At 53.7% G+C, this 24,963-nt stretch overlaps 1 protein-coding gene across 3 annotated transcripts in view; it reads right to left on the bottom strand.

Moving 5' to 3' along the window:
* CARD11 (caspase recruitment domain family member 11) overlaps positions 1-24,963 on the bottom strand; it is a 113,801-nt gene that overhangs the window by 13,614 nt on the left and 75,224 nt on the right. For 2 of the 3 annotated variants that reach the window (XM_045994043.1, XM_045994044.1), the window contains exons 3-17: positions 17,639-17,851; positions 15,829-15,966; positions 14,610-14,935; positions 11,695-11,874; positions 10,674-10,826; positions 10,129-10,254; positions 9,513-9,710; positions 8,102-8,278; positions 7,296-7,347; positions 6,077-6,159; positions 4,829-4,929; positions 3,901-3,953; positions 2,391-2,523; positions 1,559-1,760; positions 1,047-1,173 (exon numbers count right to left, since the gene is read on the bottom strand). In XM_045994043.1, coding sequence (XP_045849999.1) covers positions 1,047-1,173; positions 1,559-1,760; positions 2,391-2,523; positions 3,901-3,953; positions 4,829-4,929; positions 6,077-6,159; positions 7,296-7,347; positions 8,102-8,278; positions 9,513-9,710; positions 10,129-10,254; positions 10,674-10,826; positions 11,695-11,874; positions 14,610-14,935; positions 15,829-15,966; positions 17,639-17,851 — 2,262 coding nt within the window. The remainder of the gene's footprint in view (positions 1-1,046; positions 1,174-1,558; positions 1,761-2,390; positions 2,524-3,900; positions 3,954-4,828; positions 4,930-6,076; positions 6,160-7,295; positions 7,348-8,101; positions 8,279-9,512; positions 9,711-10,128; positions 10,255-10,673; positions 10,827-11,694; positions 11,875-14,609; positions 14,936-15,828; positions 15,967-17,638; positions 17,852-24,963) is intronic. The other variant, XM_045994045.1, reaches the window with a different exon arrangement.

Here is a 24,963-nt window from a genome sequence, read left to right as displayed (position 1 = left end):
AATGTTTCTGGAGAGGCCGGCGGGGATGGCCGGTCAGGTCCTTCCAGCTCCCCTGGGCGGGGTTAACGCCCATCACTCTCTGAGCTCTCTGCTGCCTCAGAGAAAGGCCCTATAGACGTGACCCTGCTGGGCGGGACCTTTCTGACCCTGAATTCTGGACCACAGAGCTTCAACTCAGGGGACTGCTGGCCAGTGGGCAGGGCGCTGCCCAGAGACTTTCTGCCGGGCTGGAAAGCCGGGCTGGAAAGCCGGGCTGGGAAGAGGGGAGGAGCCTGCCCACGTGAGGAGAAGGAGGCTGCAGTGGCTGGGCCCTGTGTGTGGGGACAGAGCCATCACAGTCATCTTCCCCAGCAACCAGCCACTGCCGGGAAGGAGTGCGCGCTAGCAGGGGGCAGTGGGGAGCGGCTAGAGAGAAAGTGGCTATTTATTCTCTGTTGAAACATTCATGAGCCCTAGTGGTTAAAAATAAGATCCAGCTGCAGAGACAATCATGCAGGAAAAATAACCCAGAGGTGAGAATGGGTGCTTAGACTTCGGGAACTGGAAGGCGGAGCCTGGCGCTCACTGCCCAGGCCTCGGGGCCCAGGAAGAGGAGCTGAGATCGCAGCCCTGCTGGGGCCAGATGAGAAGGGAGGGAGGCCTTCTGGAGATGGTCCTGGAGCCCCGACCACAGAGCAGAAGGCATGGCCTGGACTGTGGCTTGGTGGCCCTGCCGGTGTCGGGGCGGCCAGCCTGGAGTCCCCACCTCCGTTGGGGCCAGGAAGTAGGCCATCAGCCAGGGACCCCTGCCTCCTCCTGCCTGGTCTGGCCATCTGTGTGTGACCAAGCAGGCTGTCTACACCAAGACATCCTAGGGCCGGGATGTGCTCCCCGGGGCTCCCGTTCACCTGCCCTCCCCTGCCTGCCAGGGTCACGTCAGACCCTCCCGATGGGGCTGCGACCAGCTCATTCCTCCCACTGAACGTGGAGGCCGCTTATCCAGGGCCTCACCCACACGGGCTGTGCTGCTGGGCGTGGCTGTGCACAGGCGGGCGTGGCGGCCTTACCCTCCTGGTTGAGCTTGTAGTGCAGGGTGACGGGGCCGCTGCATCGCTGGATGGTCCAGTGCACCTCCTCCTTTGTGCACGTGTCCAGGGGGACGCTCTGCCGCTCGCCTTTGATGCAGCCTTCCAGCTGGGTATCAGAGACACACTGTTCTCCTGGGCTCCATGGGCAGGCGGGGCTGCAGGGGTGAGGCCGCCCCGCCCAGGGAAACAAAAGCCCCTCCCCCCAAACTGTGACCAGCTCAAGGTCGCCGAGAGCCAAGGAAGGGGCCCACTTAAACTCATCTGCCTCCCCGTGGGTTAATGTGTGTGCACAGGGGTGTGTGCATACGCGCTCCAGACACACGCACACACACGGGGGCCTTGGGAGAGAATTGGGGGGAGGGGCTGCAGGCCTGCCTCCCTCCTGCTCCCTCCTGCGGGTGCGTGTGCCCTCTGTGAGCACAGGTGTGGAAGGAGCGGGGAAAGTCCGGGGCCCTACTCGGGCTGTGCTGCCACCTCCCCCGGCCCCTCACCAGCAGCAGCTGGTGGCCCTCGCGGAGGCCCGCCTTCTCGGCCAGGGAGCCCGGCTTGACCACGTGGACAAAACTGCCTCGTGCGTTGCCCCCGAGCAGGGTGAGCTGAGAGGTGAGACTGTCGCCGTTCAGTGTGGTGTGCTGCACCGATGGCCCGGGACCCCGCACGTGCCCCACGGACGTGACAGACGGCCGGAAGGGTCTGGGTCAGGGAAGGGAGTGGCGGTTAGGACATGCCCCACGGCAGGCCTCCAGGGGCAGGGTCCCCTTCCTCTCGCTGCAGGAGAAGACGCCTGGGCTGGGAGATGTAACTGGCTCCCGTGGGATGGGGGGAACCCAGAGGCGAGAATGGGAGCTTAGATTTCGGGAACTGGAAGACAGAGCCTGGTGCTCACTGCCAGGAGTCGCAGCCAAGGATGTGGAGCAGGGTCCCATCGCTGTCCCCCCAGCCCGTGGCAGCGGCCACATTGAGCTCTCCCACTGGACGTCTGTGCCAACAGGCTGCTCGGCTCGTCCTCACACACCAGGGAGTGGGGGGCTGCCGTGGGCACCGGCCACCAGGCTTCCCGCCTCTCAGGTGGGGCAGGGGCCCCTTGGACATCAAGGGCTGCCCCCTTGCCTCTCTGGGTGGCCCTGCACAGGCCCCTTCCTCTCTGGGCCTGATCAGGGTCTGGGGAGATGCTTTCTGGCTCTGGGACCCTCTGAGCCTAGAATCTGGGGGAGCTGGATGGTCCCTTTTTGGGAGATCTAGGGGTTGGCGGGCCTTTATGCCGCCGTCCCCTCCGCTGTCCCCTCCCCCAGCTCTGGCTCCCTTTTCCCGCCACCAGGGTACCTTTCTAGAGAGAACTTCCTAAACATGAGGTTGACTTGCTCCAGGTCGTAGGCATCCAGGCCCTCAGACTGGTGGGAGGAGGAGGAGGAGTGGATGGACGGGGGTCCGAAGGAGCAGCGCTCGTGACTGTCATCTGCAAAGGGGCCACTCTGCTCGTGAGAACCCGCAGAACAGGGAGGGTGGCTCCTGCTGCTCCCTGCCTGCCTCCCAGGAAATTTTCCCACTGGGCCCCGGGCCAGGAGGCTGGCCGTAGATGCTGCACTGAAACGTCTTCCAAAAAACTATGCCCCTGCCTCTGAGGCTCTTCTACTGGGAAGCCCTGCCAGCTACCTGCTTTTTAGGATTCCTGTTTCTGTACGTGGGAAAGGGGTCTGCCCTAGCAGAATTGAATTAGGGTCCATATTTTCATCTCGGGACCACCTTAGATCTTACATCTGCAGCTTCCAGGCCTGCGGGCTGGGGCGGGGCCTGCAGGGCAGACTCCGGATGGAGGACTGACCCCTCTTCCCAACTCAGTGAGACTCCAAGGCCTCGGGGGTCAGACACCCGCTCCCTGCAGCCCAGGCACCAGGATAGAGGACGTGCAAACCAGCTCTGAGCTGGTAACAAAGGCCTCCCAGCATCGGGAATTTGTCTTGACGCTGCAGAATGCCTTGGATGGCTGCCCAGAATTCTCTTTGGAGCGTTCCCCTTTCCAAAACTCCTTCAATTCTTCTCATTACCCAGCCTCTATTAGGTGCTAACCTCTCTTTAACACTTGATAGCTTCTGATGGTCCCCAATTAGGGAGAGCTGCTAATCCTTCATCGTATCTGCTGGCAGCCAGAGCCACGGAGTGTATGGGCAGGGTTGGGGGAAGCCCGGATACGAGAGAGAGTGGCAGGCCCACCTGGGGCCGTGGGGGCCAGCCCCTGTGCTTCCAGTGGAGGAGGGGCTGTTGGAGGCACGGGAACATCTCCAGGAAGCTTCTGGACCCTTCCCACCCCTCTGTCTTCTGCCTGCCCAGGCAGGTGCTCGGGGTGGGTACATCACAGCCCTACCACCCAGGGGTCAGCCAGCGCAAGGACTCGGGGATGAGTCTTTGTGTCCTGTGCCCCAGGTGTAGTGGGCTGTGGGGGCTCCACGTGCGCTGGGCTGAACCCCCCCACGCCCCGATTGTAAGGGGCCGCGGCTCCCTGGAAACTGAGTCCTCGTTCCCAGCTCTCTGCAGGGCTTTTTGGAGGCCCAGGGAACGTCCCCTCTGTCACGATGGCTCTGCTGTGGGGCCGGTTTAGGACTGCTGCCCACCCTCAGTCTCCCCAGGGCTCATCTGCCCCACACCTCCAGTCTCAGGGAGGAAGGGAAGGAAAACACTGTCCTCTCGACGTCCACACCGCGTGTGTTTCCTGAGGACCTAGGAGGTGCAGGGCTCTGAGCTGGAGGGCCCGGAGTGTGGGTGACATGGTCGTGCCCCCGCCAGACGGTAGGCAGCCGCCACACAGGTGCGCCTCTGAGATCCACCCCGTGCCTACCGTCAAAGTCCAAGACGTCGAACCCGCCGCTGTCATTGTCCTCTTCGACTGTGCTGCAAGACAAGGGAGGCGCGGGGAAGGGCGGGTGACCAAAGAGCTTCCCAGGCTGTGTGCCGTGGTTGAGGGCGGGGGATTCTGGAACGTTCTGGCTCTCCGAGAGGCCTTGGCTTGGAGAGGGTGGCATGGGCAGGAGGGGAAGGTGGACAGAGAGCTGGACAGGGCTGGACAGACCACTGGAAGCAGGGTGTCCCAGGTGGCCGGTGAGAGGAGGCTCACCAAGGGCCGGTCAGCAGCGTCCCAACAGCCCCACTGGCTGATTCCCACTCACTCCCTTCCCAACACGGAGCCGAGCACCCACTTGAGCTCAGGCCACTGTGTGGGATGGGCCTTACATGGCTGAGAGTGCCCTTTATGCAAGACAGGACACGGACTCTGAGTTCCAAGCTCCCCACGGCCACGAGGCCCACACCAGGCCGTGGACAGTTCAGGGACATGGATTCCACCCTGCAGGGCGCTGGGTGCTGCCAGACCCTCTGGAAACCACCCAGGGATCTCTAATGCCGAGCATGAGATGCCTGACGTCCCGCTGACCCCGCAGCATCTGAGTGCCCGGGGCACACCTCCATGGCGCTCTCCCCAGCTGGGGATGGATGGTTTCCCAGAGGTGAGGAAGGGGGAGGGGAAGCAGGAACGGGGAGACTCTTGCTGGGGTCTACGGCTCTTGGCAGGAAATGCCTGATTTCCACGCGAGCGGGGCAAACATACATAGGCTGCGCCGTTTGGCAGTTCGCGGAGTGACCCTGGGAAAACCAAGCGCCTTCTCTGAGCCTTGCCTCACCGGTGAAGTGGGCAGCACGAGGCTGGCTCAAGGGCTGAGTGAGTGGGTGTGGAGTCCGTGGGGCGCCCTCTGGCCACCCCCGCCACCCACCTGCGGTGAGGCGCGTCTTCCTTGTAGCGCCGGAGGATGGAGTCGTTTCCGGGGGGCTCGGCGGTGATGGACATGATGCTGGAGCGGCTCCGGTGGGGCTGCTTTGAAACACAGATGCGCGATGGGGAGCCCCGTGCCTCCGTGGGCACAAATATTACAGATACAGGGGCTCAAATGCACGCGGATGCATCCCCGCCCCCGACAGGGGCAGGCGAACTGGTTCTCAGCAGCAACCTTGGCCAGAGAAGGCTTGTGCTCAGCTGGGGGCCGCTTAGGGCAGCTGTAGCCAGAGTGGGGCGCACATCTGCTCGCACATCTGCTAGCCTTTGGCGGGGGCAGGGAGGGCGCAGGCAGGAGGCCGCTGGGGCTAGGGCTGGGGGTGGGGCTTGCAGATTGGGGGTGCGGGGCTGAGCCTTGAACCCTGCTCGGCTGGGTTCCTCGGGCCCCGCGGTGCCGGGCTTGTACCCCAACTCTGGAGAGGAAGACCCCGGGGCCTGGTGGTGGCGGCAGCGACAGATACCCCAAATGGCAAGGCTGCTAGAGGACGATCCTTTGAAAGAAGTCCTGCAGGCTCCTGGCAAGGGCTGCCTTAAATAAGAGCCTAGGCTTTTGCCCCCCAGAGCCGCACACAGGAGCCATTTCTTATCGAACCTCTGCGTCCCCCAGGGCCTGATTTTGGAAGCTGAGCTGACAAGCTTCCCAGGGCTTTGCCTCTGGGGTTAGAATTTCTAATCCCACGCCTTCTGCTGCCTGCCGGAGGGTAGGGGGAAGCTGGGACCCCCAGATTGGGGGTGTTGGGGGTGAGGAGGGCGGGCTGGGACTGGGGGAGGGGCAGGGAGCCTGGGCTGTGTGGTCTGCGGCTCCAGCTGCTCCAGCACCCCCCCTCTCTGGGGCTAGCCTCCAGGGGCTGCCAGAGGGGCCTGGGACCTGAAGTCCTAGCAGAATTTTCAGCAGCTGCCTGTGTGGTTCCCTATGGCTCCTCAGAGGCCCCTCTCTTCTTTCTCCCACCAAGTGTTAAATTGGGAAAGAAGGCGCGAGAAGGTGTAAATACAACCTTAGCTGGTGGAAACATCTTTAAATAAACATAAGGAGGGTCTGGGCTGCAGCCCAGAGTGAGGCTGCTTGCAGGCCCAGGGCAGAGCACAGAGCGCAAAGCAAGGGGGTCGGCCTGCTGCGGCCCACGGAGAGGTGGGGCTGGGGACGGGCTCTGAGCCAGAAGGGGGTGTGCTGGGGACCCGGCTGGCTTACCATCTTGGAGAAGGAGTTGGTGATGGGCAGGGATCTGGAGGAGCTGGGGCTGGCGTCTGTACCTTCTTCTTCATGCCCTCGCCCTGTCCTCGCGGAGGCAGGAGGCAAAGGGGAAAGGCAGGGGAGAGGGCATTGAGAGCCCCCCGTGAGCACCGAGCACCTGGGGGCTGTCCTGTCTGGGTGGCCTGTTCTCCTAGGGAGGGTGGGGGCGGCCTCCTCCCTTCTCTTGTTTCCCCAGCTGTTGGCTCCCGGGAGGGAGACTCTGGTCTTGCCCACTAGTGTCTCTTGCCGTCGCCAGGCCCTGGGCAGCCTGGGACGATGTCCCATGTCTCGGGGCTCAGGGGGGCCCCACCTGGCGCTCTGTGAAATGGCATGAATGGAAGCAGGGGTCTGGTAGGCTGGAAACCTCCCTGCCCAGGGACCCCATCCTCAAACGGATCCCACCATCTCTATCAAACAGGCCGACGGGAGACGGGGGACAGCATTCCCTGCTCTGAGCACTGGAAGGGCAGCACGCCAGGCTCCGCCAGCCTACCCCTGCTCCCCGTTGTGTCCTGAGTAGCCTTCGTGATGGCTACTTCTGCAGCCCTCCTCCGTTCCCTCTTTCTTGGGCGTACAGAGCCACACTCTCCCTCCTCACTGATGGCCCCGTCTCAGAGCACAGGCTCCCAGCTATGGGCACCTGGCACACAGCAGATGTCTGACTTCCCCAGGCACACCCTCAGTAGCCACCTGTCACAGTGAGACACACAAGAGTCTCACTGACGTTAGAGTCACAGTGAGAATGAGGGACAGGGATCCTGAAGATGCCGTGTCTTGGAGAGCCAGGGGCTCACAGCTGGACCCAGACTACCTGGCTGAAAGCCGGGAAGGACGGTCGAGCCCGTGTCCTGCTGACAAGCCGTGAACAGAAGCGCCAGTCCCGGCGAAAGGATCACGGGCTCCGGGCTGAACTCAGTGTGTGTGTGTGTGAGTGTGAGCGTGTGTGTGAGCACATGTGTGCACGTGTGTGTGCGTGCGCCAGACGGGATGTTTCTATGTCACAGCTCTATCCCTGTCCCATGATGATGAGTGTTAATTACTATCAGGTGCCCCACCACCTGGGGCCCCCAGGCCTGTCTCAAGTTGACTGTGCAAGACAGATCGCCACAATGGGCAAAAAGGAGCAGGAGAGGCAGATGGACAGACAGAGAGGAGATGGGTCTGGGGGCACACCAACCTTGGAAATCTGAGGCTCGTTTCAGGCTGATGGGGGACTTGGCTCTCTGTAGCTGTGAGAGGGAGGGGAAGACAACGGACAGAGGGGACAAATCAGACAAGGCCTGAGACACCTGTCAGCGGAGTGAGGGAACGGACAGAGGAAGCTTGTGTGGCATTGGGACCCCCGATGGCACGTGACGCCCGCACCCCAGGCTGTGTGGCAGCGGCAGGCACAGAGCGCCCCCCCCCCCATCCTGGGAGGTGACAACACATGGCTCAGTGGGCATCAGAGCTGACAGTGGAGGCCAGGGAAGGAGCACGTGTGGGTGTGAGGCCCAGTAGAACCGGGTACATGACTCAGACATGGGGAATTTTCCAGAAAGCATGAGGCTTTCGGCTACCCTTGCCCGGCACAAGGTGCTGATGCTTTACGGGGGGGCAGGAGGTATTCCACCCTGCGCTGCCTGGCCCCTCTCATGTGAGATGATCTCATGCGCTCATTCCTCCTGGAGAGGGAGCCTCGGACGGCCCTGGACATTGAGCGGAGCGGACAGGAACCCCAGCGGGCCTCTCACAAGCCATTAACGTCAATAAACACAGGATAGACACTCAATACCTATTTGCTGAATAAACGAATGAATTTCGAAATAATGCTTACTTCATTCCGTCTCTAACTTCAGCTCCGCGGACAAGAAATGGGAGGTGTGTGAAAGCAAATGGGGCAGAAGCTGGGGCTGGCAGGATCCCCACCGATGGGGCTGGAACAGGGGGAGTCGCATCCAGCCACATCCCCCAGGGGTCCTGTGGCTGCCCCTCCCCTCATACCTGGATGCCCTTCAGATTCATCCTGCGTTTGGGGGGGTGGTAGGGTAGAAAGTATCTGCTGTCTTCCGGAGACTCCTCCGAGGTAGACGAGTCATCAGCTTCCTGCCCGTTCGTCCTGGGGCTGGCGTCCCCAAAGTTCTGAGAGATGATGGCCACTGGCAGGTTCCTGGGAAGACTCTGGGGTGGAGAGAGGTCAGCACCAGTGATGCGGCAGGATAAGCGGCCACCGTCGGTGGCTGACCTTCCCAGGGGCCCCAGCTTGAAACTCAGGACGGCCTGTGCATCTCCCTGACCCCTGTGTCCCCCTCTCCCCCTCCCTGATGCCCAGGCTCGTGGTTCTGGCTCCATCCACTCGTCAGCAGCCTCCTGCCCTTGTCTCCCCCTGTTTTGTGGTGTTTGCAGTATGAATGGAATAGCCCCTAGGGCCTGACAAGCCACCTTCACAGCCCAAGGGGGCAACCCGGGCCTGAGCTCCAAACACAGAACCTCACAGCTCGGGCCTTGTCCGTCCGGGTGCTTTCTAGCTACTGCCTCGGGCCCAGCTGCACTGCTCTCCCCAAACCATACAACCTTCCTGCTCCCTCCTCCAAACCCAAAGCTCTCTGCCTTACTTCCTGGCACAAAACGCGTCAAGGTCCCTAAAGAACAACGAAGGGCCTCAGCCCTCAAGCTGACTTGGCCACCTCCTGCCACCTGTCCCAGCGTGTCTCCTGCCTGTCCCTAGCCCACCACTGTACAGGTGGCCGAACTGCCCAGACGGACTGTTGTGATTTACAACATGGTGTTGAAATGCCAAGTTCTTGGACCGGTGTCCTCTGAGGGTCTCGCCCCAGGTTCCCCAGGCCACGGACCAGGGGTGCCCCCAGCTGCTAGGGTCCGGGCTCCTCCCCTGGTACATGAGGACTGTCATGGTACCTTCCTGGAAGGAGGGCTTGGCGGGCTGGAGCTCACACGCAGAAGGCACTCAGCCCTGGACCTGTGTGTGACCACACCCGATGGCACGGCTATGACAACGGTAAGGTCATCTGCTCCGATGGCAGCATCCAGCGCCATACTGTCTGTAAAGGACGGTGCCCTCATAGGCACCGGGGGCTGCAGTGGGCAGCGGGCACCTGATGCCCAGTGACCCTCCATGTGGTGGTGGCGACTTCGATGGGTGGCTGGCAGCCAGCCGCGGTCCACGGAGAAGGAGCTGAGGCTACCTGGGGAAGTCACTTGCCCAAGCAAGTGGCCAAGACAGGGTTTTACCCCACATTTTCCAAGTTCAAAATTCACCGTCCGTGCAGAGTGGTGTGTGCATGTGCAGGAGGGTCAAGGACAGGGTGGGGAGGTGGGGAGCCCCCGGTGGGGAGCCCCCCCCCCCCCCCCCGCTGGCTGCAGGTGTGCGGGGCCACGCCCACCTGGGCCCCACCTGCTCCAGGCTGTTGCTGTCTTTCGAGAGCCGCCGGAGCTTGCTCTCCAGGTTGACGATGCAGGCTTCCCGCCGGACCATCTCAATCCTCATCTCGTCGTTCTTCTCCTCCAGCTCCCGGATCTGCTTCCTGTACTTGTCCTTCTCGATTAAGCACTGTGAGTACTGGGTCTGGGCTTCGTCCCGGGAATGGAAGGCCTGTGGGGCGGGGGTGGGGGGTGGGGAGGACAAGGCCGCTTTTGTTCTTCACCCCAACCGATCCAAATCAGACCCAGGACGTGATCTCTGTCTGGACATCTGCTTCCCAGCGCGGGGGTCAGCCTGCTCTTCTCCTGACCTCAACTCTTCCCCAACAGTCCACATTACAGCTGCTATGTGTCCTGCCCTCACCAGGAACCGGCACCGTGCTGAGAGCCCTAGGGCCGTATCTCCCCAACACCTCCCATTTTCCAGATGCGGACCCTGAGGCCTCTGAGGGGCGGAGATGGCCTGCAGCCGCACGTCTGATGAGTGACGGAGCCTGAGCGTGGCTGTCTGACTCTGGGGACCACGCACTGGCATAGGAGCCCCTGGAGCCCGGCTCAGGCCCCCACGCCATCTAGACGTCCGCGCATACCTGGTCCCGCTCGCGCTCCACCTCCTCCAGCTGTAGCATGACCGTGTTCATTCGGTGCTTGTACATCTCACAGTCCTTGCCCAGCGTCGAGCACTTCAGCTCCAGGTCCTCCTTCTCCTCCAGGTACTGCGAGCAATGGGGAGAGCTCAGTTCAGTGCCGGCACCCAGCGGGCAGCAGGCGGGGCCGGGGGGTCTCCCAGCCGAGCCTCCCCGCTGGGCTATCCCTCCTGGAGAGCCAGCTCTCTGAAGAGCGGGGGCCACATCAGGGGACATTTAGCTGGGATGTGCTTCCTACCTACTACATGCAAGGGAATGCAAGGGCAGACACTGCGTGCCCTCATGGAGCCTGCGGTCAGGAGGGGGAAGGCGGGGGCTGGGGTGTGCAGCAGTTCACCAATCACAGCGAGGGGCTCAGGCCTGCACACCTGGGAAATCTGGACTGGGTTGAAACCTTAGTCCCCAGAAGAGAGTGGGGGTCGGTGTACTGGCCGGGGCCGGGGTGGGGGTGGGGACGGGGTGCTGCTCCTCCGCCTGGGGGCTCCCACCTTATCCCGCAGCTCCTCCGCCTGGCGGACCTCCTCCTGCAGGTTGTAGATCTTGTTGACCAGGTCCTGCCGGTCCTCCAGAGCCTCCTTGCGGTCGTGCTCCAGGATGTCCAAGATGGCCTTGTCCGAGTCCGGCAGGCTGCGCTTCCCGGCCTGGGCGGGCAGGCAAGATGGTGTGACCATGATGGGGGAGGGGCAGGGCCGGGAGCCAGGTGGACCCAAAGGGAGAGGCAGGGGGAAGGGAAGGGGGGAACCACAGAGCCAGCGACAGATGCTGGGAGAGCAGAAGGTTTTGTGCCAGGGAAGCAGAGAAGGAGTTGGTGCCTCCTGGGGTCCTTAAGCAGCTTATTATTTAAGAATTTTATCTCTTGGAAAGAAGCATAAAACCCACTTCTGCTCAGGAACATTCCAATGCCTATTGTTCTGCCCTAGCTCTTATCAGAGCCAAAAAAAGCAGTTGGCGCTCCCCTAAACACTTCACAGGTGACAGCAAAGAGAGGACAGCTCTCCCGTCCAGATGCATCCCCCTAAATATCAATTAATCTGCTTTGGTTAACCCGGGATTCATTCTTGGCTCCAGATCCACGCCTTAAACCTCGGGCAGCCAACTCTGCGAGAACCATTCTGGATGAAGGGGGAGGGGAAGCCTTTTTCTTTCCCTGTCCATGTGTTTCTCAGCTACCTCCTCCTCCACACCTGAAAACGAGTCTGTGATGAGAAACGTGGGGAGCCACTGGACATTTTAACAAATCATGCGGAGCTGAGAGGTGGATTTCTGGGGATCTTTAAGGGGGAAATCTGTTTCCTGGTTGTCCCTGCCTCACAGAGCCCGGGACAAGTGTCATCTCACATAATGTCGTGTCTCCGACAAGTGGGGAGTGCGGTGACCCCACCTGGCAGAGCGGGGACACAAAGGACCCCGGGACAATGTGGACTGCCTGCAGCCCCGTGGCCAGCAAGGGGGATGCACGCCCCGGCCGGGGTCTGCCCCTCCCATCCGCTGCCCTGCCCCAGCCCACACCTGGATGATGGACTGCAGCTCCTGGATTTTGGTCTTCAGCATCTCATTCTCCCGCTCCAGTTCCAGAACCTGCTCCCTCTTGGGCCGGTTCTCGATGTCGTTCTTGAGTTTCAGAGACTGGTTCCTCTCGAGCTTGCACTCTTCCTCCATCTTATTCAACCGGTGCTTGAGCTGGTCGATCTGCAAGATCCAACGGTGCAGTTGGCAGGCAATACGGAGGAAAGGCAACGGTCCCCCAGATGCCCAGCAGACTTCCCACATAAGCTGTGTGAGGCCCACCCGCCTTGTTCCAATTAGCGACAGAGAAGGGCTCAAAGAAACCTGTTGCGGTAAAACAAAGTGCCATCTTCTTGATGACGAGCTCTTGATTTGTTAATTTAGGATAGTTCTGAAAGGGGCTACATGTCCCTTAGAAAACCCCGGGCAGGGCGGGGGGGCTTCATTCAAAAACCCATGCCACCACAGGAAGTGAGGTGACCACGAGCTCAGGGTTCTGGGCCCCACACCCTGACTTTACCCCCAGGGTGACTGGTATAGGTTTGTCCTTGTGGGTTTCCCACAAACCTATTCAGACAAACAGGACTGCTGTGAAAAGGACAGTGTGAGACCCTCTGGGTTCACAGCATCTTCTAAAGGAGCTACACTCAGGGCCGGGAGAGAAGCTGCCCGGAGGAGGCGGTTTTGACATCTGGAAATGCAACAAGACAAGCGGAGATGTGCCGAGCTCTGCCCTGGAGAGGCAACTGTCAGGAAGGTGGCCCAGGAGAAGACTTCTTAGACCTTTGTGACTAAGGTTGTCTGTTTCCCCAAACTGATCGACCTTACAGAGCACACAGGGCAGGCCTGTCTTCAAGGGCCACGGGGAAGGGAGGCGCCAAAGGGGCTAGCTCCCTCTTACAAATCTAGGCTTACGGGGAGAACCCTGCAAGGCACCTGGCAGGTAGAGGGTAGTAATTTTAGCAAGGAAAACAGTGCCTGGGCCCCCATGGAAGGGAAGGAAGGAAGAGGCACACAGGGAAGCAGCCCGGGGTTGGGAAATGACCTAGGGACTCAGCTGGCCAGATGTTCTTTCAAGTTCTGGACACACTTCCTTCTGTTCCTATATCACCAGGGAAATATAATATAGGACAAAGTTCTAGGAGAGAAACTTCTAAGTCGCTGTCATGGGCTAACGTCTCCAAATCCTAGCTACAACAAAACTCCTTCCCGGCATCTTGGAAGGTCAGCCCGAGTGCCCAGTGCTGGGTCCAGATCCCGTGTCCCATGCAAGTGGGCACAGAGTGCCAGCACTCTGGGGTGCTTACTGGGTCAGCCATTTTGCCGAAGACAAGGGGCTGTGTCTCAGCAGCCCTAGGGCACAGGAATTATTTTCCATGATTGCCATTTACAAACGAGCAAACGGGCTAGAAGCCAAGTAAAGAGGTAAAGCCAGAAACCGAAGGCAGATTCGAACCCAAATGTATAGGCTTTCGAAGTCCTGTGTTCTTGGCAGAAATGCTCTACTGCCCGCCATGCCACTGACTCACCTGAATTCCAGCGAATTGTTTACTGATCTGTCTGCTTCAACTAAATTGTAAGTGACCCGAGCAGAAATCGGGTTATTTATCCCCGTGTCCCCCACCGTGCTTAGCACTGAGCCTTACACACGGCAAGTGCTTAATAAATATTCTGAGTCTGTTTTCTACCCAGCAGCCAGAGTAATCCTTCTAGATATAAATCAGTTGTCACTCTCCAGCTCTCAATCCTTCAGTGGCTTCCCATCGCAACCGGAATAAATTCCAGAGTTCTTACCCTGCCCTGACGATCTGGACCGTGGCCACCTCTCTGGACCACTTGCTCAGTTGGCTCCTGGCCACTGGCTTTCTGGATGGTCAAAACCACCAAGCATGCCCCCTACTTAGGACCTTCCATGTGCTCTTTGCTCTCCCCCGTGAGCCCTGCGGGGCTGGCTCCCTCCCGGCCCTCAGACCTCTGCTCCCGTGTCCCCTTCTCAAAGACTCTTCCCGGCCATCCTCTTCAAAGTCGCACCTCTCACTCACTATCCTCATCCTCCTTCCTTCCCTCTCCTTAGTAGCACTTATTATTAGCAGGTGCTTATGTATTTGTTTGCTGATTAGCATGTAAGCTCTATGACGGCAGAGCCTGGGTCTTGAGTTATGCATCCCTGGAAAAGAGCCTGGGGCACGGTGGCCCTCAATAAATAAAAAGGATAAATGAGTTAAGCAAATTCCCTTCCCCGTCCCCATTTAGGAGGTAAACGCAGTCATGACATTAATCACTTGGGTGGCGGATTGTTCATTGATAAGTACATTGACCGTCCCCAGTGCCATGCGGAGATTTGTGGGTCCAGCTGTGAACGGCGGGGGCCCGGCCTCAGACACCTCAAGTCTCCAAGGAACCAGTGTTGGGTCCGCCTCCCCGTTGATTTTCCTGAGGGTCGCTCACGGTCAGGGTCCCTGGGCTCTCCAGCGTCCCCCTGTCCTGGCTTTGTAGAGGGGCTGGGTGAGCATGTGTGCACACGCACGTGGTACCTGGGCCAGAGGTGGGAGGCAGGGCGGGATGGGGGGCAGACGGAGCAGGTGGCGGGAAGCCCCACCGGGTCCGTGTGCGCATGTTCTGACATGCGCACGGAGGATCTGAGGCCGGACCCAGGGGTGGGAAGCCCCGCCCGGTCTTGATGCGCACGTCTGCACACGCACACGGTGGCCCCGGGCCCTCGGCTGTCATGCTAAGCCTCACTGGGTTGGTGTGTTCATGCGCATAGTGGATCGAGGTGCCCCCGAGAACACAGTGTCACCCACTTCCCCTCTCCTAGCTGAGTGAGAAGCTCTGGCGGCCCGTGCGCGCCTGTGTGCACCTGCCCGCGCGGGCGTCCCGAGCCCCAGCAGCCCCCCGGCCCCGCGCATGCCGCTCACCTCGAGTTGCAGGTCTCGGCTTCTCATGACCGCCATGTTCTTCTCCTCGCTGAGCTGGGCGTAGCGCATGGCCAGGTTGTAGTTGTCGTCCTTCACCTTGACCAGCTCGTCGTTGTAGCTGTCGCGCTCCTCCTTCATCTTGTAGTACCGCTCCTGGAAGGTCAGCAGCTCCACCCGAGTCAGCGTCAGCTGCTTCTTCTCGTCCTCCAGCTGCCGCGACTTGGCCAGCAGCTCGCACCGCTGCAGGTCCTTGGCCTTCATCTGCTGCTGTAGCTTGATGACCTCGTTCATGAGGAAGTGCGTGAGGCCCTCGTGGCCCTCCTCCACTGCGGAGAGGGGGCGCCCGTCAGGTCCGAGGAGTGGGGAGAGTGCACGGGGCCCCAGGGGTGGAGTGCGGGTCCGTCCTGCACTCACTCACTCACTCACTCACTCACACCAACACTGCTCCGAGGCTTCAGGCCCTGGACACTCAGAGTGAGCAAGACAGCGTAGAGGAGGGAAAACATGTCCTAAGAAGGTGGGAAAACATTGCCAAAGCCCTCCAGGGAGCCCTGCGAGGAGGAACTTGGCACATTTCAGAAACTGAAGGAAGACCGAAGTGGCTGGAGTCCGGAGAGGTGGAGAGGCAGAAGCGGAGTGTGAGCGGGGAGGGGCTGACCGCGTAGAGTTCTTGTGGGCTCCACTAAAGCCATGGGTGTTAGCTGGGTGCCGTGGAAGACCACCAAAGGTTTTCAGGTGAAGAGGGTGACTTGAAGGCTGGAAATAGCACTGGAGAGAAGAGGAATGGCTGTAGAGTGGATGGGATTGGAGGAGCCTTGGAACTGGGGTAGTGGTGGAGGCAGAGAGAAGGCTAATTGAGGACTATTTAGGGAGGAAAGTTGAGCTGAGGTTACCGAGGGCTCTGGCTCAGGGTTGCTGCCTATGCAGTAGGCAAGGCAAGGACAGGATCCAGAGGGCAGTAGGGGTTTCTGCCCCACCCGCACCAACACTCATGGAGGTTGCTCCACGAACACCCACTTCTCTTGGCTCCTCCTTTGGTCTGTCTCTGTCACCTGCCTTTGATCATCAGGCAGAAATGAGTGGTTGACAGCGCACAAGGGCCACGTGAACACTGTCCTGACGTCATGGAACTGTCCCCCCACTGGACTCACACATACACACAGATGCACACACACGCTCCTACCAGAGTTCCAAGGCTCCTGATGGCAAAGCCACGTACCCACAATGGTGGAGAATCTCCGGGTGGGCTCCTTTCCGGTCACCAGTTTGTACAGTTCTGGGTAGTAAAATTCCAGGCTTTCCAAGAAGACCACGTAGCCCCTTTGGCCCTTGGTATGTAGGATGTCCAACAGTCGGCCTGGCGGAACGGAAATCACCCAGTGAGAAGAAGAAGGCACTTCTGATTGGATGCCAGTCTCGGCGCCCAGCCTCACCCTGGACTAGTAACCCTTAATAAACTCTAGGAAGACAGTTTCACCACATCCTGTCACTCGACAGTGGTATCTGGGAGTCCAGATACTATAAATCAAAGTGCCAGACCCTCAACAGGGATTCAGTGGCTGTTAGTTTTCCTTTCTCTGAGAAATTGGTAGAACCAGGCTAAATGGAATTGCAGTTATGGGAAACCAACAGTTTCAAAGAGCTTCCCAACTGACCGGCGCTGAAATAAACCACACAGGCACCAGCTCTTCTGTGATTGAAGGGGGCTGGAAGTACAAAGCAATTACAGAGTAATGCATGGTTTTCTGATACTCGGAGCAGGAAGACAAATCTTCGGGGGCAGAGCTAGGAAAAGTCACGGGAAGCAGGTACAGCTCCATGATCTTTGGGATTATTTCCTAGTCCGGAAATATCTTTAACTTAAATGTAACCTGCCAGGCACTTTCCGTTTCTTTGCTATTGGCTCCACATAATATTTACATTTCTTGGCCCATCCTCAAATATTTTATTTTCAGATATTTCTTCCCTTGAGGTTCCAGGACAGACATAATAAGTATGTTTCATCGTAAGGCGGGGTAGTGATTTCCAAACGCTTTCAATGGTGAGCCACTGAAAGAAAGATATTTTACATTGTGACCTTGTGCCCATACACACCTGCACAAACATAGGTGTATATATACGCTTATGTACGTAAAACCAAGTTTTACAAACCACACTTAGTACCTTTGAAGAATGGGATAAAGGGCCGTGGACTCCTTCTCAGAATAATATTTTTAAACAGATAAAAAGGAATTGGACTATAAAGGGAATCAATTCTAATAAGATATGTTATCAAATATTAAATTTGAGATTCAGTAATAAAAGTGCTTCTTCACTAATGCATTAATAACACAATCTCTTGGCAGCTCTAATAACTAATTTTGAGGGGGAGATGAGTGTAAATGCTATTTTGGAAGATCTGTAACAGCTGTAACGTGGTATGAAGATAGCTGTAATTTTATTGTTGACAAAATCACAGGTATTGCTAAGCCCCACTGTGATTCGTCGCCTACATACATTTGCAATTGATGGAAACGCTAAATCTTGGTTAAAGTTAGTAAAATAAAGATGTAATTTCCCCCCATCCAAGTTTATAAGAGCCTGATGCGGGGACTCGATACCAGGACCCTGGGATCATGACCCGAGCCGAAGATGAAATTTGTCCATTTCATCTAAGTCATATAATTTATTGGAAAAATTATTCATATTATTCCTTTATAACGCTTTTATTTATAGAAGGTTTCTAGTAATGTCCTCTCTTTTATTTCGGATTATACTAATCAGAATCACATTCTTCTGGATCTAGGGTGCCCTTGAAACTCTACCAAGGGATACCTTGCCTCAATTAGGGGGAACAAAATGAATAACTATTTTAACTTTCAGATGTAGAGAGCTCGATGGGGGAACAGGGGTGGGCAGAAGTCTGCGCACCCCAGTTTGAAAATTCCTGACGGGGAGAACCGTCCTTCAGGTAGTCATCTATGGGGTAATTCCTGAAGCTGCCACAAGGGGTCGCCCACCCTTTCCTCCTGGGCGGCTCCTCGGGTTACCTGCCCGGTTGATCTTGGATGGCAGCATGGGCGCGTTGAGGACCTCGTCTTCATCCTGCTCATCAATGACCTTACACTGGCGCAGGTAGGGGGTGAGCTTGGCCGGGTTGATGTAGCGACTGAGCATGTGCCGGTTGCACTCCACATTCTCCCACAAGGCATCCTCCTCATCCTTCAGTGTCTCCATGTAGTCGTCCATCTCTGGCCCTCCTCCTTTTGGACAAAAGCCCCAACAAGGTTAATAAGGAGCCTCACTGGAATGGCTCCTTAAGCTCTTTTAGGGTGATCTCTAGAATATACTATCGAGTGTTAAAAAAAAAGTAATAAAGTACATATGGTATTTTACCTCTTATTTAAGAAAGGAAAAGGATACAGACATAAAGATATATATTTCTTTATATACTACACATAAACATGGACAAGTAAGCCATAAAGTTCGAAAAAAATTATTTATAGAGAGGGAAAATTTTGCAGTTGGAGTATATCCTTTCCATCCAAGTTTTTATCTTACTAAGAATTTATCTTCCCCCAAACAATAGATACTATTGCTTTCCGTTTTACAATTTCATATAAAAGACATCATATTATATGCTTCCTTGTTTCCTTTTTCAACTTGTTTTTTTCTTTTTTTTGAGTTTTTTACCTTTTTTGAGTTTTATCTACATTGACACACACACACGCACGTGCGTGTGCGTTCATTTTTTCAAAACAGCTTTATTGGGATATAAATCATGCACCATACAATTCACCTTTAAAAATTCAATGTGTACATTTCAGTGGTTTTTAGCGTATTCACAGAGTTGTGCAACCATCACAATGGATTTTAGAACATTTCCATCATCAACCCCAAAAGAAACTCCATCCCTCTTAGCTAGCATCTCCCCAGTCCCCCCATTCCTGCTCCCGCAGTGGTAGGTGCCCCCAATCTACGTTCTGTCTCTGTAGACTTAATATTCTGAACCTTTTATGTAAGTAGAATCTTGCAACATGTGGTCTTTTGTGACAGACTTCTTTCATGGAGCGTAATGTTTTTACTTTTCATCCATTTTGTTTCAGTACTTCCTTTCTTTTTACTGATGAATAATTTTTCATCATATGCCTATATCCCATCTTATTTACCTATCCATTGGTGAACATTTGGGTGGGTGGCTTCTATTTCTTGGTGATTATAAGTTATGTTGCTATGAATGTATGTGTATGTGTATGTGTTTTTGTGTAGACCTATGGTGTTTTGTTTTTTTTTTAAAGATTCATTTTTATTTGAGAGAAAGCATGAGAGAGAGCAGAGAGCACATGCAGGGAGGGAAGAGAGGCAGAGGGAGAGGGAGAAGCAGGCTCCCTGCTGAGCAGGAGCCTGATGTGGGGCTCAATCCAAGGACTGCAAGATTATGACCTGAACTGAAAGAAGATGCCTAACCAACGGAGTCACCCAGGAGCCCCTAGACCTATGTTCTTATATCCCTTGGACAGACACAGAAGGTAGAATTGTTGAGCCCCATGGAAAGCCCATCTTTAAGAACTTGAGGAACTGCCAAACGGCTTCCCAAAGTGCCTGCCACAATTTACATTCCTGCTAGCGATGTATGAGGATTCTAATGTATGCACATCCTTGTCAACACCTGTGGTTGTCTGTCTGTTTTATTAGTCATCCGAGTGGGTAGGAAGTGGTATCTCAGTGTGATTTTGATTTGTATTTCTCTAATGGCTAACGATGTTAGCATCCTTTCATGTGCGTATCGGCCATTTGTATACCGAGAGATGTCTATTCAAAACCCCCTGCCCAGTTTTAAACTGGGTTGTCTTTACTATGGAGTGGTAGGAATTCTTTATGCGACCTGCGTATAAGTCCCTTATCAGATATATGATGTATAAGTATATCCTCCCATTCTCTCGGTTACATTTTCATGCTCCTTAAAGGTATTATTTGTAGCACAAAAGTTTTTAGCTTTGATGGAGTCCCATTGATTTATTTTTTTTCTTTTTTCACTTGGGCTTTTGGTGTGTATCCAAAAACCATTGTCTAGTTTGAGGCCGTGAAGATTTGCTTCTATTTTTCCTAAGAGTTTTATCCTTTTAGGGCTTACGTTTAAGGCCCATGATGCATTTTGAATTCGTATTTGCGTATGATGTGAGGTAGAGGTTCAACTGGTTCTTTCACATGCGGGTGTTTAGTTGTCCCAGCAAAATTTGTTGAAAAGATTATTCTTTCCCCATGGATTGGCCTTGGCATCTTCATCAAAAATCAACTCACTGTGTTTGCTTCTGGACTCTCGATTCTGTTGCATGGGTCTATAGGTCTATATTTACGCCAGCACCGTATTGTCTTCAATACCGTAGATGTGTAGTAAGTTTTGAAATTGGGAAGCATGCGTGAGTCCTCTGAACTTTTTCCTTCTTTTTAACATTGTTTTGGTTAGTCACAGCAATTCCATAGGTTTTAAGGATCAGTCTGTCAATATCTGCAGAAGGAGGAAGCGGGGATTTCAATACTGATTCCACTGGCTGTGTAGATTGATTTGGAGGCCGTAAAACAATAACCCATGAATACAGGGTATCTTTTCATTTGTTTGGGTCTTTACTTTCTTCCAGCAATGTTTTATAGTTTTCAGTGTATGAGTCTTTTTTCTTTTTTAAGGTCTTTACTTTCTTCCAGCAATGTTTTATAGTTTTCAGTGTATGAGTCTTTTTTCTTTTTTAAGGTCTTTACTTTCTTCCAGCAATGTTTTATAGTTTTCAGTGTACAAGTCTTTTTTTTTTTTTTTTAAGATTTTATTTATTTATTTGACAGAGGGAGAGAGAGATCACAAGTACGGAGAGAGGCAGGCAGTGTGTGTGTGGGGGGAAGCAGGCTCCCCGCTGAGCAGAGAGCCCGATGCGGGACTCGATCCCAGGACCCTGGGATTATGACCTGAGCTGAAGGCAGAGGCTTCACCCACTGAGCCACCCAGGCGCCCCTTCAGTGTATAAGTCTTGCACCTCTTTTGCTAAATGCGTTCCTAGGTATTTTATTCTTTTTGATGACATCGTAAATATGAACTGTTTTCTTAATTTCATTTGTGGAATGTTCACTGCTAGTGTATAGATAGACAACTGATTTTTCTCTATTGATCTCTCATTCTGCAACCTTACTGAAATAATTTCTTAGTTCTAATTGTTTGTTGCCGGGCTTCTTGTGATCTTCTCCATGCAAGATAATGTCACCTGCAGTTAGATAGTTTAATTCTGGCTTTTCAATCTGGACAGCTTTTATTTCTTTTTCTCGCCTAACTGCCCTGCCTAGAACCTCCAGCACAACATTGAATGGGATTGGCAAGAACGTCTTTTCTTGTTCTTGATCGTAGGGGGAAAGTGTCCTTTTTTTTTTTTTTTTGTCATTAAGTGTGATACTAGTTGGTTAGTTGTGTGTGTGTGTTTAGATATCTTTTATCAGGGTGGGGAAGATCCCTTACGTTCCTGGTTTGTTGAGTAATTTTGTCATGAAATTAATCAATTTAGATGACCATGTGATTTTTAGTTTTGATTCTGTTAATGCGGTGTATTACATTTCTTGATTTTCAGGTATTAGAAAAAGCATGAATTCTTGATATAAATCCCACTTCGTTGTGGTGTGTAATTATTCTTATATACTACTGGATTCAATTTGATGGTATACTTTTGAGGACTTTTGCTTCTATATTCATAAGAGATATTGGTCAGTAGTTTTCTCACTTGTGAATGTCTTGGAGTGGTTTTGTTACTGGAGTAATGTTGGCCTTACAGAATTAGTTGGGAAATATTCCCTTCTTTTCTATCCTTTGGAAGAGTCTGTGAAGAATTTTTTCTTTTGTATGGCAGAATCTACCAGGGAAGACATCTGGGCCTGGGCATTTCTTTGTGGGTATATTTTTGGTTACTAATTCTTTACTTGTTATATGTTTGCTCAGATTTCCTGTTTTTTCTTGAGTCAGTTTCAGTAGTTTGTATCTTTCTAAGAATTTGTCCATTTTATCTAAGTCATATAATTTATTGGAAACAATTACTGTATTATTCCTTTATAACACTTTTATTTACAGAAGGTTTCTAGTAATGTCCTCTCTTTTATTTCCGATTACACTAATCAGAATCACGTTCTTCTGGATCTAGGGTGCCCTTGAAACTCTACCAAGGGATACCTTGCCTTAATTAGGGGGAACAAAATGAATACCTATTTTAACTTCTTACTGCCCCAGCCATCATACTCTCAAACCATGGTTTCTCTCTTCTTAGTTTCCTGTAAGTCTCATTAACCTTGTTGGGGGGGGGCAGGGAAGGGAAGGGGAAGAGAGGAGTGGGGAGAGAGAAGGGGAAGTAGAAGAGGGAGAAGGGGAGAGTGAGAGAGAAAGGAGGGGGAGGGGAAGGAAGAGGAGGAGGAAGGAGGTGGGTAGGGAGAGAGAAGAGGGAAGGGGAAGGGGGAGAAAGAAGGGGAGAGAAGAGTGTGTAGACTTCTCTCTTTTTTCCTTAGTCACTCTAGCTAAAGGTTTATCAATTTTGCTGTTATTTCAAAGAACCAACTTTATCTGAAACTAATGTAGCATTACATGTCAAATATTCTTAAAAAAATTAAAAACAACAAAGAACTTTTGGTTTCACTGATTTCCATTGCTTTTCTATTCTCTAACTCACTTAATTCTGTACTAATCTCTATTATCTCCTTCTGTCTGCTTCCTTTGGGTTTAATTTGCTCTTCTTTTTCTAGTTGCATAAGGTGAAACGCTAGGTTATTAAGATCTTTCTACGTGAAAACATTAGAGCTATAAATTTCCCTCCAAGCGCTGCTTCAGCTGCATCCATTTTGGTAGGCTGCAATCTTCACCTTCATTCATCTCAAAATAAGTTTCCTAATTTCTTTCCCGATTCCTTCTTTGACCCACTGGTGATGTAGAATTGTGGTGTTCAGTTTCCCCTGTATTTGTGAATTCCCCAAATTTCCATGTTATTTATTTTTAATTTAATGCCATTGTGGCTGGAAAACATGCTCCATATTATTTCAGTCCTTTCAAGCTGCTGAAGCTAGCTCTATGGACCCGTGTACGACCGAGCTTGGAGAATGTTTCAGATGTGTGCTTAAGAAGAGTGTGCCGGGGCGCCTGGGTGGCTCAGTGGTTTAAGCTGCTGCTTTCAGCTCAGGTCATGATCTCAGAGTCCTGGGATCGAGTCCCACATCGGGCTCTCTGCTCAGCAGGGAGCCTGCTTCCCTCTCACTCTCTCTGTCTGCCTCTCTGCCTACTTATGATCTCTCTGTGTCAAATAAATAAATAAAATCTTTAAAAAAAAAAAAAAAAAAAAAAGAAGAGTGTGCCTTGCTGCCGTTGGGAAGAGTGTGCTAAGGATGTCTGCTAGATTTAGTTCGTTTATAGGGTCATTCAAGTCCTCTGTCTCCTTGTTGATCTTCCGGCTAGTGGTTCTATCCATTATTGAAAGTAGGCATTAAAGTCTGCGACTATTGAGTTAATTGTTCGATTTGACTGTTTTATGTCTTATTCTATTGCAAGAATATACCATAATTTATTTACCCATTTCTCTACTGATGAATACTTAATTTTCCCCAGTGCTTTGCATGGACCCTTGGCGCTGTTTGCAGCAGGAACCCACGGAAGCAAGCGAGATGCTGGTCAGCTGGTCAGTTCCTTCTCCACAATCCTTTTGTAATAGGGAGTAACCTTCGAAAGGAATGTGGTAGCGTAAACACATCCCAAGACATATTGTTTTTAAAAAAGTCAAATTTCAGAATACATGTATGAAATATACTATCAAAAAAAAATTTGGTCTTGGTCCTGGTTCCGGACACAGAGCTCTTAGGACTCTTGGAATCTTGAATGATGAGTGTCTTTTGTATGGTAATGAGATGACGCTGGGCTTAAGGGCTTGGAGATAGCTTGGGGGGGGGGGGGGTGGATGCCGGAAAGACCAAGTGGTTAGAGGGTTATGACATTCAGCCCCACACCCCTACCTCCGGGGAGGAGAGAGAAGCTGGAAATTGAGTTCAGTCATCAAGAATGAATGATCTAATCAATCAAGAATGAATGATCTAATGAAACCTTGATAAAAATCCTTCAACAGTGGGCTTCAAGGAGCTTCTGAGCAGGGGAATACATGCCCCCGCTGGACAGGTGGCTTACCTCAACTCCACGGGGACAGAGGCTCCCACACTCCAGACCCTTCTAGACTCCACCCTCCAGCTGCTCATTTGCATCCCTTAAGCTGTACTTAGTATCGTGTCTTCTTGGGGTGTATGAGTCATTTTGGCAAATTACTGAACCTGACAAGGGGTTGTGGGAACCCCGGATTTGTGGCTGCTCGGGGAGGGTATGGGTGGCCCCTGGGACTTGAAGCTGGCATTGGAAGTGGGGGCAGGCTTGTGGGGGTCTTTGGTGACTCTGGAGAGTTAGTGTTGGGATTGAGTCGAGTTGTGGCATCCCAGCCGGTGGCGGAGAATTGGCTGGTGTGTGGAAAATGACACGTTATTTGGGAGTCGGGAGGAAGATGTCACAGCGCAGCGTGAAACCACAAACGTAACACACCGCTAAGCAAGACTAGTCAGGTGCGTGTGCAGAGAGAGAGGAAGGAAGGGAGAAAAGAAAGGGCAGGAAAAGGTTCCAGAAAACTGGACGCAATGGTCACATCTGGGAAGAAGAATAACTTCAGAGGCTAGTGACCAAGGCGGATGTGGATGTGACACTGTTTTTTATTTACAACAAGCATATGGCAGTGCACGGCTTGTACAGTTTGGAAGGAAAAAAAAAAGACAAACGAATGTACGAGTACAATAGCAAGTACGGCACAATAGACAAGCCAATATCCAATCTTTCCCCCTGTCACACATCTTTGGGGAAGACCACAGCCCCAGCGGCTTGTTTGCACCAAGGAAACCCTCTGGCTGGTCCACTGACCTGCCTCACGGAGGACTGGTCCACAGGCTGGGGGTTTCGGGTGGGGCCGAAGAGACGGCGGGACAGTGAGTGTGCTGTGGGGAATCGAGCCAGAGGCAGCATCGGGGTGAACAGAGCTGGGTCACAGAGAAGCCGCGGCACAGGCAGGGGAGACTGGAACCAGAGAAGGTGGAGGAAGGCAGAAGGAGCCAGTCTGCTGAGCAAAGCCTGAATGAGAAGCCAGGTGGCTCCTGAAGAAGAGGCAGGAGCCATCTCTCTCTAGTCCTGGCCCCATAAGCCTTGGCCACTTGTGCTGCCTGGTGCTTGCTGTGGGATCTGGGAGTCTCCACACCGATCTGAGCTATGCACGTGGGTGTTTGCTTCCTACAACTTGAAGGGCTGAGTGACCATACCTGTTTGCTGTCACGAGCGACAACT

Source organism: Meles meles, chromosome 21 (genome assembly GCF_922984935.1).
Source record: "Meles meles chromosome 21, mMelMel3.1 paternal haplotype, whole genome shotgun sequence".
Taxonomy (NCBI): domain Eukaryota; kingdom Metazoa; phylum Chordata; class Mammalia; order Carnivora; family Mustelidae; genus Meles; species Meles meles.
Note: the sequence above shows the minus strand (reverse complement) of the source record. Positions and strands in the feature narration are given on the sequence as shown.